This window comes from Chiroxiphia lanceolata, chromosome 1 (genome assembly GCF_009829145.1).
Source record: "Chiroxiphia lanceolata isolate bChiLan1 chromosome 1, bChiLan1.pri, whole genome shotgun sequence".
Lineage (NCBI taxonomy): Eukaryota > Metazoa > Chordata > Aves > Passeriformes > Pipridae > Chiroxiphia > Chiroxiphia lanceolata.
The window spans coordinates 116,126,426-116,144,393 of NC_045637.1; the positions used below are offsets into that span (position 1 = coordinate 116,126,426).

The 17,968-nt window shown below is 39.9% G+C and overlaps 2 protein-coding genes across 2 annotated transcripts in view; one reads left to right on the plus strand and one right to left on the minus strand.

The window, feature by feature from the left end:
* Positions 1-8,168: 8,168 nt before the first annotated feature.
* OXSM (3-oxoacyl-ACP synthase, mitochondrial) lies at positions 8,169-14,582 on the minus strand. The gene is made up of 3 exons (XM_032709312.1): positions 14,397-14,582; positions 11,561-12,577; positions 8,169-9,136 (listed from the first exon to the last, which is right to left on the minus strand). The coding sequence occupies exons 2-3, from the start codon at positions 12,541-12,543 to the stop codon at positions 8,734-8,736; spliced, it is 1,386 nt and encodes a 461-aa protein (XP_032565203.1). The 5' UTR covers positions 12,544-12,577; positions 14,397-14,582; the 3' UTR covers positions 8,169-8,733.
* Positions 14,583-17,411: 2,829 nt separating this feature from the next.
* The window catches only part of NGLY1 (N-glycanase 1), a 34,321-nt gene continuing 33,764 nt past the window's right edge, over positions 17,412-17,968 (plus strand). The window contains exon 1 of the mRNA XM_032688303.1: positions 17,412-17,649. Coding sequence (XP_032544194.1) covers positions 17,522-17,649 — 128 coding nt within the window. The 5' untranslated portion in view covers positions 17,412-17,521. The remainder of the gene's footprint in view (positions 17,650-17,968) is intronic.

A 17,968-nucleotide genomic window follows, 5' to 3' on the forward strand; every position in this document is an offset into this window, starting at 1 on the left:
GGAGAACTACTGCAGCCAAGTGGGAGAGATATTACAATTCTTTCCAGAAATCCTAAAGTGCCCCTTTTCCTAAAGCTATCCTATAGCATCCATCATGAGATAGAGACCAATTTGGCCCAGTACAGGAATCTGTAACATCCCAGTATAGATCAGTGTGCTGGCAAATGAACCTGGCTATCAGCCAGCAAACCCTGGGCTCACAGAATGTGAGCCACAATACTTTCTTTTTAAGCTATTTCAGAAGAGAACAGTGTTGTTTCACACAGTGCCAGCAGACCAGGAACAAATTATACAGAACAGAAATGACAATATCCCAGTGAATTGATGACCAGGTGTAAGTTCTTTGTAGGAGCCCTGTAAAATCAGTGGATCTAAATAGTAAATACAGCTAAAGTTTTCAGTAAGTATGATTATTTCAGGCAAAGTGACCCATGGGAGTGAGATCTTTTGTGTCAGTCCATTTCCTGACAGAAAGGCACTCACATTCAAAACATAACCATCACAGCCAGCACCATCATTGTCAGGCAGAGGAGGAACAAAGACTAATTAATTGAATAAAGGCCAAATTATTCACTCCCATTATAAGTGTGACATTGGTGAGAATCCCAAATGCATCCAGCATTGCAGCGTTGGGTGTTACAGTTGTCTCTGGGGCAGCATGTGCCATTATTTTCAAGGGCTTCAGCAATTGTCATTCTGAACACTCTCCTTCACACACATTTGAGCTATCTAACACAGAACAAAGGTGTCCTCTACTCTCATTCCACCTTATATTGCTGAATTACAAAGAGAATGTGCTGAAATAGATGCGAATAGGGAAACTACTACTCCTTGACTTTATTGCTCCCTTAGATTACCTGTACAATTTGTTAACGGTCTCAGGGATCTGCTTTTCTTGAAGCTTCTGGCTTTCTTTTTTTTTTATTTTTTTTTTGTTTCTAAATTCATCTAAATCCTTCTCTCTCTGTTATTGAAAGAAATTCACTGAGAGCTATTTCTATAAACTCCACCCCCATGTAGTCTGCTAAGAAGGGCATGTGCTATGAGTAATTTGCCTACATTAATCTGAAAAAAAGGCACTGACAAAAACTGATTTGGATACACGACAAAGGTTATTATTCTCTTTCTTTTCCAAACAGGGGAACAGAGACAACTCTCTCATGTTCTCATACAAAGAGTGAAAATCAGTAACATCCCCCACCTAGCACTTAAATTAAAGGTATACTTAAAATAATTCTTTAAAAAGAAATCAAAGGCTGACTTACAAGATATAGGTCAGACTCAGTTTTACCCAAATTAAGAAACTTATTGCATATCCTTATAAACCAGTTTCAACTAAAAGGTAATGAGCTTCTGCACAGAAAAGCCAATGTGACAGACAGTGAGATCTAATGGACTGGACATGAGCTAGAAAGCAACACTGCCAGAATTATATTTCCAGCTCCACCACATCTTTCAGTCTTTTACTGATTCCCAAATCTGATCTCTATACAATATAATGTTAAGATAGGATGGTGAGGAGAAAGCAATATGATTTTAAGTCTTCATTATGTACTGGAACACACCAGAAAAGCATAGAAATCCTCCTATAGCTGGCAAACTTCCTGTTAAAAGACATCATCTTGCTCAGAAAAACATGCGCTTCGTAACTTTCAATGTACTTTCTATCTAGACAATAAGCCAAGCACAAAATTTTTGATCACACTTGTTCATCTCCTTTGGTTTCTGGAGTTCCTTCTCTGCTATAGGTCCTCTAGGCTCCATTATCTATCCCTGTATCTGATTCCATGAGTCTCTTCCTAGCCTCCCCCCTATCATTCTGCCTGTGAGAGGAATTAATGTGTCCCTCCATTCCCCTTCTCTCTCATGTGATGCAATAATCCCATCTGCCCAAACTTGCTCTCACAAAGTGCAACCTCAGCTGTACTGCTTTGGCTTCCTGCACACATCCAAGGACTTTAGGGCAGTCACCAAGTTTAGAGAATTTGGCTGGTTCCAGTAGAAACAGCCAGCAAGGTGGTTGAACCTGCTGGTTCTGCTATCCAAATGACATCCAATTTTCTCAAGAGCCAAGAGTATTCCCACCACTGATTTAAAAAAATCCCTAAGCATTACTAGGTGATTCGAGACAGCATTCAAAAAAATTTCACATTAAATACAGATAGATGATACCAAGTTGCATGTAAGCCTCCCTAGGCCAGATACCATTTTTGGAAAAAAAGTCCTGAGGAAAAAAAAATCAGAAATTATAATGCTCCTTTTAAAAATAATTAAATAGCAGATAGAACTATTATATTCTGGCACTCCCTCAGAACTTATTGTATACAAATATTCCATATCAAGCCCTTTTCTTTCTTTCTTTCCTTCTTTCTTTCTTTTTTTCTTTCTTTTTTTCTTCTTTCTTATCTTCCTTCCTTTTTTTAATTCCTTTCCTTCCTTCCTTCCTCTTCCATCAAACACATGACAATATGAGAATTGACTCTTAAATGGACTCCTAGAATACATTTTATGTATTGTTTCAACACAGAGAACACTTGATGGCACTCTGAACTCCAGGAAACAGTCTATTAGGCATGAAACAACTGATCACTGCTTAGAGCAATAACATTTAACACCAAAATTCTGACAATGACAAAAAACAAAAACCACAAAATTATATTAACTAACACATGGATGTCCAGCTATTTAACATCTGATCTGCTTTATAGCACTCCAGGAGAACTACAAGACCCACATTAAAAAAATATTCATCTCTTTTTCAATTATAGTTCCTCATTTGCATTTCTTGTGCTCTTTATGAATATAGGTCTTTTTTAAATCCTTCCTATTACTATTTTATTTCACTCCATTCCTATTATATTTTGCCAGAGACCTTGGGCTACAATAGCCTTATATGCTACCAGTTTGATATTCCTGTATATTAGCTGTCATACTAAAATTATTGCACCTCCTACACAGCAGTACTGACTATAAGCAATTGATATTGGCATATTTCTTTACAGTTCAATAACTCCAGGTAGAAAACTGCTTCTCTACCAAGTTAAAATCAATCATCATTGTTACAAAATTTTGAGTGGTGTCTACTGCCCAAGAAGAAACCATTACACATTTTGCTCAGGTTATAAAACTGCCTTCATCTTAGTTTTTACTGTCACTGTAGCTAGCTTTAGAAATCAAAAATGAGCCTGTCTTCTCAGAAGGAAAAAAAAAAAACAAAAAAGGGGAACTAAAGGTATATTCCTAAAATGTAATTCTGTAATATACAGAATTACTTCTAGTCTCAGATTTACCAATCTATGGTGATTAAACTAAAGAGCCTATATGATCTTAATAAGAATATCCAGAAGGAAGGAATATTTTCACTATGGTCTGTGATAAATACTAATTCCAGCTTCAGTTTCCTGTTTTGTGAAAGCTATCTAATGAGTATGGGCCAACATTACTACAGAATCTAAATCTTGAGGATAGTTACTCTCCGCACATCGTAAGATATAGGGAGGTTTGACTGTATCCAGATGATGAGATGAAGCCCAAAAGACTTGCCCAAACTCACAGTGGTACTTAAGGATCAAATGTCTTTTTGTTCCAGGTGAAATGTGGTTTATATATTGAAAGTGAAGGAAGATAGGAATATTTCTAAATTAAGTTGCATAGAGAGCCTCTGACAGAAAGAGGATGTAGTCTAGGTATTTCAACCATGTTAGTCCATCTTCACCTCTACTGAAGAAGCTGAAGTGGTGTATTTTCACAAGCCATTGATCAAAGACACTCAGGGTAAATCAGAGAGATGAGGAGTTTTATATGCCCTTAAAAGCACTAGTAATTTCCATTCTGCAGTATACTCCAGTATTTCAACTGAAGTTGAAACACTGAGCTTCTCCTCAAAATATGCACTTTTATAAAGTAAGGTTTATACATTTCAAAATTTGGGGTGTTTATTGCTTTAAATGATGCATACCTTCATGACTCAAACTGAAAAAAATACAGCCAAAGTTGGATTTTTCCTTTTTCAGATAGTAAAATCTAGTGGCTATGTATTATTTACATAAATTAGGAAAGGAGGTAAGATAGTAAAGACAGAAAAAAAGGGGAAAATTGATAACAGTAAAAGTTATCAAATCATTATACATTCTTTTCATTCTTTGATACAGCAACATCTATTTTTCAGTTCAGAATAAGAGCAGCATATGTCAGACCAAACCCTAGAGTGTGAGAAAAAAAAAGGTGTTTAGAAACCTTTTCTTAGAAATTGTCCAAGGTAGAAATGCTCCATATAGTCCTCAAAAACTAGTAAAATGCCTTCTCTCCCAGTTATATTCAGATTTGGCCCGGCGTTGTTTATAATAGAAGACTAGCATATAGCTGAAAATATAAATACATTTAATTTTTTTTTAACATCAACAATCATCATGAAGCTTTACTAAGTAAAAAAGTCTATGTTAAATAACAGATAGCAAAATGAACCTTTTTGCAAACTTAAACCAGTTGTTTTTCACACTGCTTGATAAGCCATTCACCTCTGAAATACTGCCTTGCTTTGCTTTCCAAAAATACATTTCCTACAACACTTCCAACCATGTTTTAAAATCAACAGAGCTTCTCATCTCTCTTATCACAGAGACTTTTCTCTTTATTTCAACAAACATACTCCACCATTCAACTACCCTTACAGTTCGCTTTTGAATTCATTAAAACAACCTTGCAGACACAAATGGAAAGACCAATTACGTCACAGAAAATTGGGAGCAAACACCTGAACATTTTTGCACCAACTGTTTTCCTGTGCCACATCTGGTCCCAAAACTCAAAAGGCTGGTCCCACAAAGCTTCCACCCCAAACACCTTGACAGAGCCAAGGGACTTGGCAGGTCCCACAGCATGGTTGTCCCATGCATGGCCCTGGCTGTCAGGCACGGTGGGAAGGGGGACAAGGTTTATCAGCCACCCGCGGTTTTGCAATACACACTTCTCCTCACTACAGGCTCACTCATGGCTTGAGAAATCATGAAATATGATCCAAAGTACCCTCAAGAGTTTCCATGCTAGAGAAAGGCAAGCTATCATCAGCTGATAAGCAGGAAAACATGCTGACTTACACCTAAAGGTAGTCTTTGTTAGTTAGCTTTTTGTTCAAAAGGATGCCACAGATGCCTTGAAATAATTATAGTTTAGTATACACCTATTCTTGATTTTTATTATCATATCAGAAAACCACGAATTCTATTTTTACTGAAAATAAAACCTTTTGCTCAGGACTTCTTTCAAGCTTGAACTGGATTTAATTTGAAATCATTTAGAAACTGGTAAGACATTATTTTATAAATTCTTTCATTAGTAAAAAATGTGCTGTATACCTAAGAAAAAAACTTCTGCATACTGAACTAAACTGACTTAAGTAAACTAACATGAGGAATATTTTCTTTGCATTTGCAGAACAGGGTAAAGAAGTCCAAAAAGAAATGAGGTTTATAATTTTAATAAATTGTTTCCAGAGACAGGCAGTAATTAACTCTGAGCAATGGCTTGACCTTTCTAAGATTTCAGCAAACATATGCTGCTTGCATATTTTATAACATATTTTTTTATTAGGCTCTCTTGAGTAAATGAGATCACGCAAGTTCTCACAATTCCAATTTTTGTTTCAAATGCATTTATTTCTAAAAATCTTCACTTAAGTTAAAATCTCTAATTCAAATATAAAAATATTTTAAACAGCTGGAAAGTAGCTTGGCAGAAAAAGACCTGGTCCCGACGGACCAGCTGTCTTCACAGTAAGTCCAAGAGCGTTGTGGGCTGCATTAGGAAGAACAGCAGCAGCATTCATGGGAGATGATCCTTCCCCCCTTCTCAGCACTGGCGAGACATGTCTGCAGAGCTGTGTTCAGTTCTGGGCTCCCCAGTACGTGAGAAACACAGACACACTGGAGTAAGCCCAGTGAAAGGCCACAAAGATGATGAAGGAACTGGAGCATCTGACATACAAGGAGAGGATGAGAGAGTTGGGACTGTTCAGCCTGCAGAAGACAAGGCTCCAGGAGGTCTCATCAGTGTGTGCAAATACCTGATGGGGGAATGAAGAAGAGGGAGCCAGACTCTTCTCAGTAGTATCCAGTGAAAGGATAAGAGGCAATGGGAACAAATTTAAATACAGGAAATTTCATTTAAATGAAGGAAACTTCTTACAGTGAGAGTGAAACAAGCACTGGCACAGACTGTCCAGAGAGGATGTAGAATCTCCATCCTGGGAGATACTCAAAACTCAGCAGGACAGGTCCCTGAGCAACCTGCTTTATTTGGCCCTGCTTTGAGCAGGGGGGCTGGACTAGAGGTGCACCTCTCCAGAGGTGCTTTCCAGCCTCAGTCGCTCTGTGATACTGACTGGAGCGTTTGGCTCTCACTAGTGTGTTGCACCACTGCAGAATCAGGCTTCCAAATAAACACTTTACAACCATTTCCAAGTTTTGCTTATCAGAACAGAAGCAACTCCAGACTCAGGAGTCTAAATATGAAGCTTTTTTAATCCAGACTCTGGACCCTTAAATCTCTTGATTATTAAAGATGAAAGGAACATTTTAAATGAAAGAATTCTATTTTAAACACTGGTCCATTTGCCCATTTAATAGTTTAGCAACACAGAGAGATATGCTTTTCTTTTATGTTTGCAGCTACCCTAATAAAGCAGTAATTAGCAGTAGGTAGTCTCTGATCAGCTCAGCGGGGTATGTGATAAAAAGAGGTGATTCCAAACAAGTACATGAAAGTGAAACCTATATAAACAAAATTCAAATGGACAGGAGTTAAATTTGGGCTGTATTCATTTTTAAAATATCTGAATTTCCTACAAGGCACACTACTACTGCATCTAGGCCTGTTAAAATTATCCATAATCAAAACACCTAAAATGACTATTGTCACAAAGCTTTCATGGTTTAAAGGTTACCTGCAGCAGATGATTAAATTGCAGTAGGCTGAAGGGAGGAGAAAGATCTTTTAATCATTTCAGTTTCTGTTTTATTTTTCTGTGTGACAGTATCATCTCTCTTTTCACGGTTGGTACACTACAGTCTGCATCCAACACTCCTGGGGCTATGATCTCTGCTGTCAGAGGGAAAGGGAGGCATCTCTGTCACAGTATTAATTAAAGGTCTGCAGCTATGTAACAAGCCTGTGCAAGTTTAGTTAGACCATACTTCAGGTCCACAATAGTACAGAACGATCTAGTCTTTCCATATTCCACCCTGGATCACAACTAACTGAAAAAATACTGTCTCCAGAAGAAGCTTGCTGGACGATTTCCTCCAAATTCATAACCCTGCTGCTAGCTCTCTCCTGGAGTCTGAATTCTTTGAATCAATTTCTTTTTGCATATAATTTGCAGAGAGCATCATTGAATTTTACATTCTGCCTTTTATATTGGATGCAATCCACATCCTCATTCATTGTATTGCCACTGTTAATTATCATAAGCTAAGAGGTTTGTTAGTATTTTCCCCGACAGCAAACTCCCATACTCTCTCTCACTTACATGCTTTCACATTTTCCCCTTGGTAATATATTATTTTACTTTCCAGTTTGCTATTCATTAATCTACTTTGGACTGCGTTGTTCTGTATGAGCTTCGCTTCTGAAACAGTCTTAATCATTCTCTGACTGCGTTTTTCACACCAGCCTCTTTAACTTTCTATTCAGTAAAGAGAACAAATGCAAAAATTATGCAGTTCGATTTCAGCATTCAGACCATTTGTATAAATAATGAGGTTTTATGGTACAGCTAAGCCTCATGATAGCCCATTAGTAAGCTCTTTCCAGAATAAAATTTACTTACAGTGGAGCTACTTTTTATGTCGTTTATTTTAAATCCAGTGAGTTACTTTGTTTCCACTTACATGGGTCAAAGGCTAAGACTGACAATTTCAAAAAGAACACTGGTAAAAAGTCTCTTAATGAACTAACCCATCAACAGGGATATCCAGCTTCACTCACATCTGCACTATGAATCAAGCCAGTACTTGGCTGAGATGCTGGCTGGTGCCAGAAGGAATAGCTGAAGTCCTTTACTTGCTCTTTGCAGGAAAAATCTAAACCACCATTACTATGTTAGCTTTAGGTATAGTTTAATTTTCCTGTTCTCTTTCTTCCCCTTTCTCCTCCTCAACACAAGACCCAGATTTGTTTCTTGCATATACTTTTTTTTTGTTTGTTTTCATAGAAGACACCTTGTTTCTCCAAGTTTCCACTTGTGTGGAAGAATGCACATAAAATCTATGATATTTGAGACAACGTACAATGAAGAAAAAGGCAGAATTATATATGGAGGGGGTAACAAAGCATACAGTCATAAACCTTGTATCATCATGCAGTTAAGCCACCAAGTGTGGAGTTCTAGCTTGTTAGCCAGCATCTCTTTTGCATAAATGTTTCTGAGCAATTTCTGTGTCACACAAATACAAAAATCTATCCTAATGAAGTTAAATCACAATGTCTCCTGTTCTAGTCAAGAACAAAAACTTCTTCACCACACAAACAACAGATCTTTTATTTATTTTTATTAAAATGAGTAAAAGAAGTTCCCTCTTTCTAAAAGAATTACTGATGTAAATTTTAGGGTGAATAAAGTTCTTATGTATCAAATGAGCAACTCTCAAAGATGAGAAAAGATTACAGTGCACACCAAGGGTAGGAGTACAGAAAATCATCGCTGGTGCCATTTTTGCTCAACATTCTCAGCATAAGTTAAACACTTGCAAAGCACAAAGTCGCATTAGTACCACCAAAGCCAAATGAATTTGTGAGTGCTATACGCCGTTTTTCAGTTTTCCACTCCTGAGCAGTTAATGGAACGTAATTGAGATCAAACTCTGCCTCTGTTTTCTGTAAGTTTAGAGTAGGTGGCAAAATTCCATGGTAACAGGACAGTGCAGTAAAAGCTGCTTCAATAGCTCCTGCAGCCCCCAGGAGATGTCCCGTTGCTCCTTTTGTTGAGGAAACCGCAATATTACGTGAGTGATCTTTAAAAAGTCTCTTGATTGCTTGATTCTCAGCAGCATCTCCTAGAGGTGTAGAGGTTGCATGTGCATTGACATATGTTACATCTTCAGGTTTGATCCCAGAATCTTTTATTGCTGCAGACATACACCTAAGGGAAAAAAAGAAAACAGAATGCTGACTTTCCCAATATATTTTCGTCAAATGGACAAACCAAAAGAAAAATGTTTATCAAATGTAAAAATCTGCTTTAGCAAAGACGTAAATGACAACAGATAAATTCATCTAACTAAATACATTAGCATCTACGTTTAGCTACCAAAGAAAAGTAGTAGATGTGAGGCCCAATATAAAATCAGACTTGCTGTTAAAAATTCCACTGTTGGGAAAAATACAAAGAGAAGGAAAGAAGCTAAAACAATCAATCTCTATAGACTACATTATTATGTCAAAGACCCTTTTCAGTGTAAAATTTGAAAATATTTGAGAGAGAAATAACTACCTGATATTATTACAAAAATTTAGGTATGCTCTACCCAACAAAAATATTGGGAAATTAAAGCAAAAATCTGCAGTCACCCTTCTCATGAGCTTCTTTTGCATGCTTTCCAGAGACTACAAAAATGTCTAGGAGATAGCACAAATTCCTATATTTCATTTTATAAGGAAATTTACTGAAAGTCACACTCTTCTACCCTAATATGGTATGCTTTGTTTGACTCCTGATGACTTGTGGACTGTGACTGCCTCTATAAAACACAGTTTTTTATGAAAAACACATAAGGATCACCACAGCTCCATACTGTGATTTTCTCACAGATTTCCCGCAGAAAGAAGGGAATTAGTCAGACATTTCCTTGCACATACAACTTAACCAAGAGCCTCTGAGCAAAAGACCGACTCTTTTGAAATTTATGAAAAATAAGTAAATAAAAGGAAGCTCAAAAAAAAAAAAAAAGATAACACGGGCGTCTAGACAAATTTAAATGTCTCTAGTACAGCCTTCTATCCTTAGAAGCATTCAGTTTAGCTTACATTGGAGGCCACTGACACTCACTGTGACTAGACAGTGAGCTGACTTTCAGGCAAAAAAGATTACTGATCAACCATGAGATACATTAATTTAGTTAAATAGGTCATCCGCAACAAATATATTTACTTAAGAAGATACCAGATTACTTGTGTAGGACAATCTTTGTATCCACTCTCCTTAGTCTGGCTTTGCCTCTCCTTTCCTGCTGGTTTATTCCAACACATGTATTAGCCTCCTACTGAAGTAGTTATTAGAAGATGATAAAAATATATTTTGCTGATTTTTTTTGATGTGGTAAATAAAATTCCTACAGAAAAGTAAGAGAAGCATATACATTCCAGATTTAATCCATATACCACTGCAGTAACAAAATATTTGCTTGAAGACGGTATTAAAATGTATTATCTCATCTCAAGGGTGGAAAAGCGCAACATTTTGGAGATACCAAGATTAACTTTCAACTACTTCCTACTGTGAATTTAATTTATATGCTACTGCAATCATAAAATATACAAAAATTCGGTTACAATATATTGCCATATCATCTCAAGGGTAAGCAAGTCTGAAAATTTGAGATAAGATACTTCTGATTACTCATCTCACACCTAAGTCTGCAGAACAATTAAATATGAATCAAATAAATATGAATTAAATATGAATCAAATAAATCAACATGGTATATTTATATTTCTAGAAAAATCTGCTAACCCAATAAAGATGCAAACACAGCTTTACAATACCATGAAGAAGTTTGATCTATTTTTGCAGTGATATATTGAATTTTGATATTAAATATTCACATACATTTGGAATAAGGCAAACTAAACCTTTGCTAAAGATTCCAGTGTCAACTCAGCAATAGTACTCAGCCTACATAAAACTCACCAACTGGTATACATAATTTAGCTAACAATTTAATTAGGTCAATGATAATGATAAGTATCATCTACTTGTGAACTGTTTTTGATGAGAAAAACATTGATGAAACTTTACCATTTCCCTAAGCAGTACTAAAGTGTATTTCTGTTATGCCCCTCCACCAATGCTCTTCATCTGAACTACTGAATACTCTAACAAACCAGATCCTCCAAGTGCTCTACAGCTTTCACCACCTGAGATTTCTTGCAACAAACAACATGCTTTTGCAGGGGACGGCCTCTCTTCTCCGTGGACAAAGGATGAAGGAGAACCTAAAAAGGTTCTACTGCACCACAAAAATCTTAAAAAAGAGGTTTCCATTGAGACTGATTTATGTGAACAGCTGCATCCACCAAAAACAAAATGTCTTCACACAAGAAAGTTGTTGTAACTCTATGAAAAAATGCTGATTCTAGCAAGAACTGACCTTCACCGTGCTACTAAAAAAAGTATTGGGGAACAACAGTACCAGAAGCTCTTTCATTTTTCAGATTTTCAAGCTTTTGTAATATTAATTCAAGACTGGACAGCCTTTCTCTATGAAAAGCACACAGTAACAGAAACAAATGTACCGACTATAATTAACACATGAAGAAGCTATTACAGTCAACATAGAGTTCTTACCTGAATGCACCATCTCCCTCTGGATTAGGTGCTGTTATGTGGCAAGCATCACCAGACAGTCCATAACCTAAAACTTCGGCATAGATCCTAGCACCTCTTTGTACGGCGTGTCCATACTCTTCCAAGACCAGCACAGCAGCACCCTCTCCCATTACAAACCCTTCTCTCTTCGAATCAAACGGTCGACAGGCCGTTTTAGGGCTCAAGTTAAAACTCGTGCTGAGGGCCCGAGCTCTTGCGAATCCAGCCAAAGACAAAGGACTAATGCAAGCCTCAGTCCCTCCAGCCAACATGACATCAGCATCACCAGCAGCAATAAACCTAAAGGAGTCTCCAACTGCATGTGCGCCTGTGGTACAAGCGGTTGACACAGCGTGATTTGGCCCTTTCAGTTGGTACTTGATGCTGATATGGCCTGCTGCCATATTGACTAAAATCTTTGGCACAAAAAACGGGCTGACCTTATTGTAACCCTTTGTTTTAAATAAGGCAGCTGTGTCAGAAATTTCTTCCAGTGGAACCATTCCCATCCCAATTGCCACACCGGCACTTAAGCGATCCTGTTCAGACCGGGGAGACCAGCCGGAGTCCTTCATTGCAAGTTCTGCTGCACCGATGGCCATCACAGTGGCAGAACTCATGGATTTGATCTCTGACTTTGACACAAAGCTTTCTTCACTGAACTGACCCTCCTTTTTTCCCCTTGGCACACAAGCAGCCACTCTACATGGGATGCCTGCATATTCTTCCCCATCTAGCGATGTAATCCCACTGCCTCCTTCAAGAAGGTGCTTCCACACAAACTGAGTCCCCACACCAAGAGGGGACACTAAGCCAATACCTGTAACCACTACTTTCCTTCGACATGCAGGCAGAGACTTGCTGAAAGCTCTTCTGTGGTTTTGTAAATGTAGATTTAAATTCAGACTCCGGAGATGAAGATTTGCAACCTTTAACAGATCCTGTGAGTGCTGTGAGAACATGGTGGCAATAATCACTTCAAGCACATTCCTGTAATTGGAGGGGGAAGACACAAACACAACAATAAAACAGCCAGTGTGAAAAACATTCCAAGTACATTAAATTAATAACTTGCTTTTTACAAGAAAGTCTATTTTCAAACCTGTAGAAAGAGATGTAGTTTCTATGTCTGTAATCAGGAATAGTATGAGTTATCGTAGACAAGGCACAGAAACACAGTCACTTTGGGAATTCCTCTAGTGGCCTCATCTACCTTAAGCTGCTACTGAATATGAGTTTGCACTACTGTGGCCTGCAACACACTCTCTGGTTTTGCTGGGCTTTAACCACCAGATGGCTGGAAGTATGGACAATGAACATTAACAGCTTCATTCTTCTAAGGGCCAAAGTGTGTGTTCACCTGAAAGTGTATGTCCTAGCATTACCAAGTTAAAGATGTTGTTATCTCAACCTTCATGTCAGGTAGAACGGTCTCAAAAACTCAGAATAGAAGTCAATAAATTCTTCCTGGTTCTGCCACCAATGTAATTACATAGCTTGGACAAGAGTCCTCATCTTTCTACCTCCATCTATCCCTTATCAGCCTTGGGTATTTACACTGTCGGGGGACAGTACCTGAAGTGGTTTGAGCAAGATGTGCTACACCACCACCTCCCATCAGCAGACCCCACGTATCAAGAGGGATGTCAAGCGATGGCAGAAGGCCACTGCTGAGCATGAATACTTCAGGTGGGACAAGAGGACCATGCCTAGCAGTGATGCTGCCATACTGCACCGCAGTCTCTCTCCCTTGCCTTGGCAACTGCCAGGTCCAGAGCTGGTCCAATTGCACACATCTGGCATGCTGGAACAGGGCAGCGGCTGCAGTACAGCTCTGTCAACACCTACAATACAGGCTGCAACTGGTCACCTGCTTTTTGACTCATAAAAAGGGCAACTTGGCATCCCCAGCAATTTGGTAAAATACAGGGAGCTGTATCGGGACCACACGGGGCTGCTGGGCTAACGCACTCCTGCTAAAACACCCCGAGCTGTGGCAGCACAAGTACGCAGCAGCAATAATAAAGAATATCATAGAATCATAGAATGGCCTGGGTTGGAAAGGACTTAAAGATCATCTAGTTCCAACCCTGTTGCAGGGACACCTCTCACTAGAACACGTTGCTCAAAGCCTCATGCAGCCTTGCCTTGTACACTTCCAGGGATGGGGAATAAAATTAATAAATAATTATAGATTAAATTTTATAAATATTTTATGTAACTATTTTTTTAAAAATAATTATATCTATAATGAAACAAAATTCTTTTTTTAAGGATGGCTGGTTTAAATCCTGACCCAAATCTGCCATTTTAGCTAAGCCAGTTAGCCTGGCATTTATTTATACTTTATAAAGTATATATATTATATACTACATACTATATATATAGTATGTATATATTATATACCTATTTATACTATATAAATATAGGTATATAATATATACATACTATATATATTACTATATATAGTATATAATACATTATATACGTAACATATACAACATATAGTACATATAAATATGTACTATATATAATATATATAATAGAGCTCTGCAGTATTATATGTACATATATTACATAATGTATAACATGTATATCCATATATCCTAAATATGTTATATATAGTATAGTAGAGCATATACAACGTGATGTATAACGTTTTATAATTATACATATAAATGTATAATAACGTATAGGTGTGTGTGCATACACCTATGACTGCAGAGCTCTGTAAAGCAGCGCGTCCCACATCCCCCCGCCGTCACCCGGTGCCAGGTGCCAAGTCGTCCTGTTTAACTCAAGCAATGCCCGATACCTGCTCTGCGGGAAAACCAGGCGCGGGACAACCTCCCCCCGGAAACAAGCACTACCGGACGGCCCCGGCTGTTTAAAGGGCAGGGACTACTTTAATGTCTACATCAGCAGTCAAACTCCGGCCCAAACACACGGCCCTCAGACGCCATTGCCGCCCCGCCCCGCTGCGGGCGGCTTCCCCAGCGGCCGCCCCTTCCCTCCGCCCCAGCGCCTCAGTGGTACCTCCGCGGCCGGCCTCCCCCCCCCGCTCCGCGATAGTTCGCTCTGCCTCCCGCTCCCGCTCCGGCGGCGCGGGGCCGCACCACGCCACAGGCCGGGGGGGGAAAAAGGAGGAGGTGTGTGGGTACGCGCGGCCCAGCGGCGCTTCCTCTCGTCTGGCCCCGCCTCGCGGGTGGGGAGCGAGGTGGTGTAAATAACCCAGAGAGCTGGAAAAGGCGAGGTTATCATTTCTTTCCCAAACCACGTGATTCAACACGCAAAGGAAGAGTAAGGAAACCCCCTCTCAAACAAACACACGGTGTCCGGTGGAGTAATAGCAAGACCTTATCGCTCTCTACAGCTGTTTCAATAGAGGCTGTAGACAGGTGGGAGTCTGTTTCTTCTCCCAGGTAACAAGTGACAGAACCAGAGGAAATGGCCTCAAGTTGTGCCAGGGGAGGTTTAGATTGGATATTAGGAACGTTTTCTTCACTGGAAGCAGTTGTCAAGCATTTGACCAGGCTGCCGAGGGAAGTGGTGGAGTCACCGTCCCTGGGGGTGCTTAAAAGATGTGTAGACATGACATTGGGGGACATGGTTTAGTGGTGGACTTGAGAGCACTGGACTCAGTGATTGTAAAGATCTTTTCCAGTCTAAATGATTTCTGGAAAGTGCTCCTCCTCACAGATGCTGAAGTGCTGGTAGAGAAGACAAAGACTAAATGATCGCTGGCTTTACAGCAGAGTCTTGAAAATACAGGTACAAATATGCCAACAGCAACAATGCACAGGAGTAAACTATTTGTGGTTGCTGCTTCCAGCTGCAAGAATGGATGATCTGAACCGAGACCGAGCTGTGCCTGAAATTACGTGTACGAACAACTAAATTTTTACTTAGGACAGTGGTATCTCACTTAAAATACACGAAGACTGAGAAGCTACCATGGCACACCATAAAATGTGTGTCAAAGTCTCATCAGACATGAATTAATTACATAAATGGGGAGTTTACTTGTTAGGTGATACCTTTTATAGTGTAGGGCAGTAAGAAAACTGAAATCTGTTTACTCACACACAATACGATGATGCAGCAATCACAGCTACTTCTAAATACAAACTATAGGACATTAATGAAGCACCTACTGCAGTAAAAAAGGGAAAAAAAACAACTCTAGATGTCAAAAAGGAGGGAAATGGACTACTTAATATAGAAAAAACCCACTATTTTTAAATGAAGCATCTGTATTTCATTTCCCTTTAGAAATAATATTCCTTGGACATTTGTGTGTTAGTAATTTGTTGGAAGTTGGCACTTGGTCTTCTCAATTTTCATACAGCTTTCTTATGAGTACTTCCAAAGCATTATTTACAAATGCTATACTTATATGCATATATATGTTACACATATAGCAATTTAGTTAATCATTAAATTTCACAGCGCAGCCAACATCCAGAGCCACATAACCACGTGAAAGATATGGAAAGGAAGTTAAAAGCTGAAGCAGCAGCCGAGGAACATCATCTTAAATTAAAATTTTATTACTTTGGTACCAGTTTCATGATTCTGAGGGCTGTGTTAGTAACTTTTTTCAACAATAGTAGTAGGAACAATAAGTGCAATCTCAGCAAAAGTGAATTGCCCAGTGTTAAATCTCAGCTTTTGTGAGGGATATGTACCACTTCTTTTAAAAAATCACAGAAGCTGAGCAGTGACCTGTCAGAAGCAGCCAGCAGAGCTAGAATGTAATGTCAGCTGCAAAATCAGGCTGAATTTTAAAGACTTCTTTTGCTTGGAACTCTTTAAATCTGCATTCCTAAGAAAGCAAAGCCTCACCAGTCTTTATGTCCAAGGTTTTTCACTGCAGTTCTTTCACTGATAGCACAAATGTTTAGAAGCAGCAGACCAGGGCTTTTTAGCTTTGCTGGAACAGACTTTGTGTAGTGCTGGGCGAGGTGTCAGGGCAGGAGCGAGTTGCTTCAGTGGTATTCCACCCAGGTAGCTCAGGTGAGGCTGAAGGTTTGGCACCATCAGAGAGCACTGCCAAACCAGGGCAGTACAGAAGGGGATTTATATCCTTGAGGATATTACTGCCTGCCAAGGGGCTCCCGATGTTGCAAAATGTGGAATATGTAAACATTTTCTTAGGACAGGATGTTTCTTGATGTTTGATCTTTGTCTACTTTCAAGTCGAATCAACAAGAAAGGAGATTTAATCAAGCTCTAAGTGATGGTCCAGGTGTTAGGAAGACAAATTGCTTGTTGAAAGAATTGCTTTGTTAAGGTTTAGGGCTCGACATGTTTCAATGGTCTCAGACCTAGGGGAAGGTTAACAAAGCATGGGAAGAAGAATGTACCACTGGTAGTGGACACAAAGAATGCAGAATTTACTGGCCACAAGGACATTTGGCAGAACCCCTTAGATAAGGAAGAAACTCAATTAACCAATAGAAGTCTAATTAATAAGAGAACAAGGTAAATTACCGCCAATGAACATTAATGCCTTTGTTCGCTAACATGTATAAATAGCAAAGTTTTGGTAGTCGTCGTGCTGGCTTTGTGGATTTGCCACGCAGCACCCCTTTCTGAGCAGAACTGTAAATAAATCAAATACCTCCACTCTGTGTGTGGATTGGCCTCTTGCACACCGGGGGAAAGAACCTAGTTCGGGACAACATGGTGTGACCGGGAAGTCCCGCCGCACAGGGGGGTCGGGAATGTATTAACCCTCGTCTGGCCCTTTAAGGCCCCCCCACCTCAGGCACGAGCTGTGGGCTCGGCGTCTGCGCGCAGTGACCGCAGCTCTCCCCCCGCGCATGCGTGCTGGGGCGGGCGGTGCTGCCCGGCGGAGGGCGGTGACCTCGTCGCTCCCACCGCGCATGCGTTTGGCGCAGTGGCGGGGGCGGGCGGTGCCGCTGGGCGGGGGGAGCGATGGCGGCCGCGCTGGGTCTGTCGTCCGCGCCGGGCTCCGCCGCCGTGAGCGAGCTGTGCCAGAACGGCCGCGAGATCTTCCTGGAGGCGTCGCGCCTGCTCCTCACGTACGCCGACAACATCCTCCGGTGAGTCGGGTCGCCGCCTTCGCTCCGCGGGCAGTGCCGCAGGGTTCCCGCGGCCGCTCCCCGGCACCGAGCGGCGGCTTCGCTTCTGTTGTGTAATCTCGAAGTTCAGAAGCTTCTCGCGTCTTTTTGTCCCTGTTGTAAAAATAAGATTACTTAGCCAGAGATGTAGTGTCCTGGATTTTTATTTCTTTGTTTGTTGCTGGTTGGTTTGTTTTGAAAGCTTGGGGGGCGTTTTTTTGTGTTAAACGCAAAATCATGCGTTGTCCCTGATTTTACAAGCGTTTATTCACCTAAAAGCAGGTAATAACAAGTAAGGCTG

What these genes read in the sequence shown, in the direction of transcription:
- OXSM (XM_032709312.1), bottom strand. Translation starts at nt 12,543, where the DNA reads ATGTTCTCACAGCACTCACAGGATCTGTTAAAGGTTGCAAATCTTCAT. An exon ending in GAGGGAGATGGTGCATTCAG is followed by an intron (nt 9,137 to 11,560) that starts GTAAGAACTCTA and finishes TTTTTCCCTTAG; the next exon opens with GTGTATGTCTGCAGCAATAA.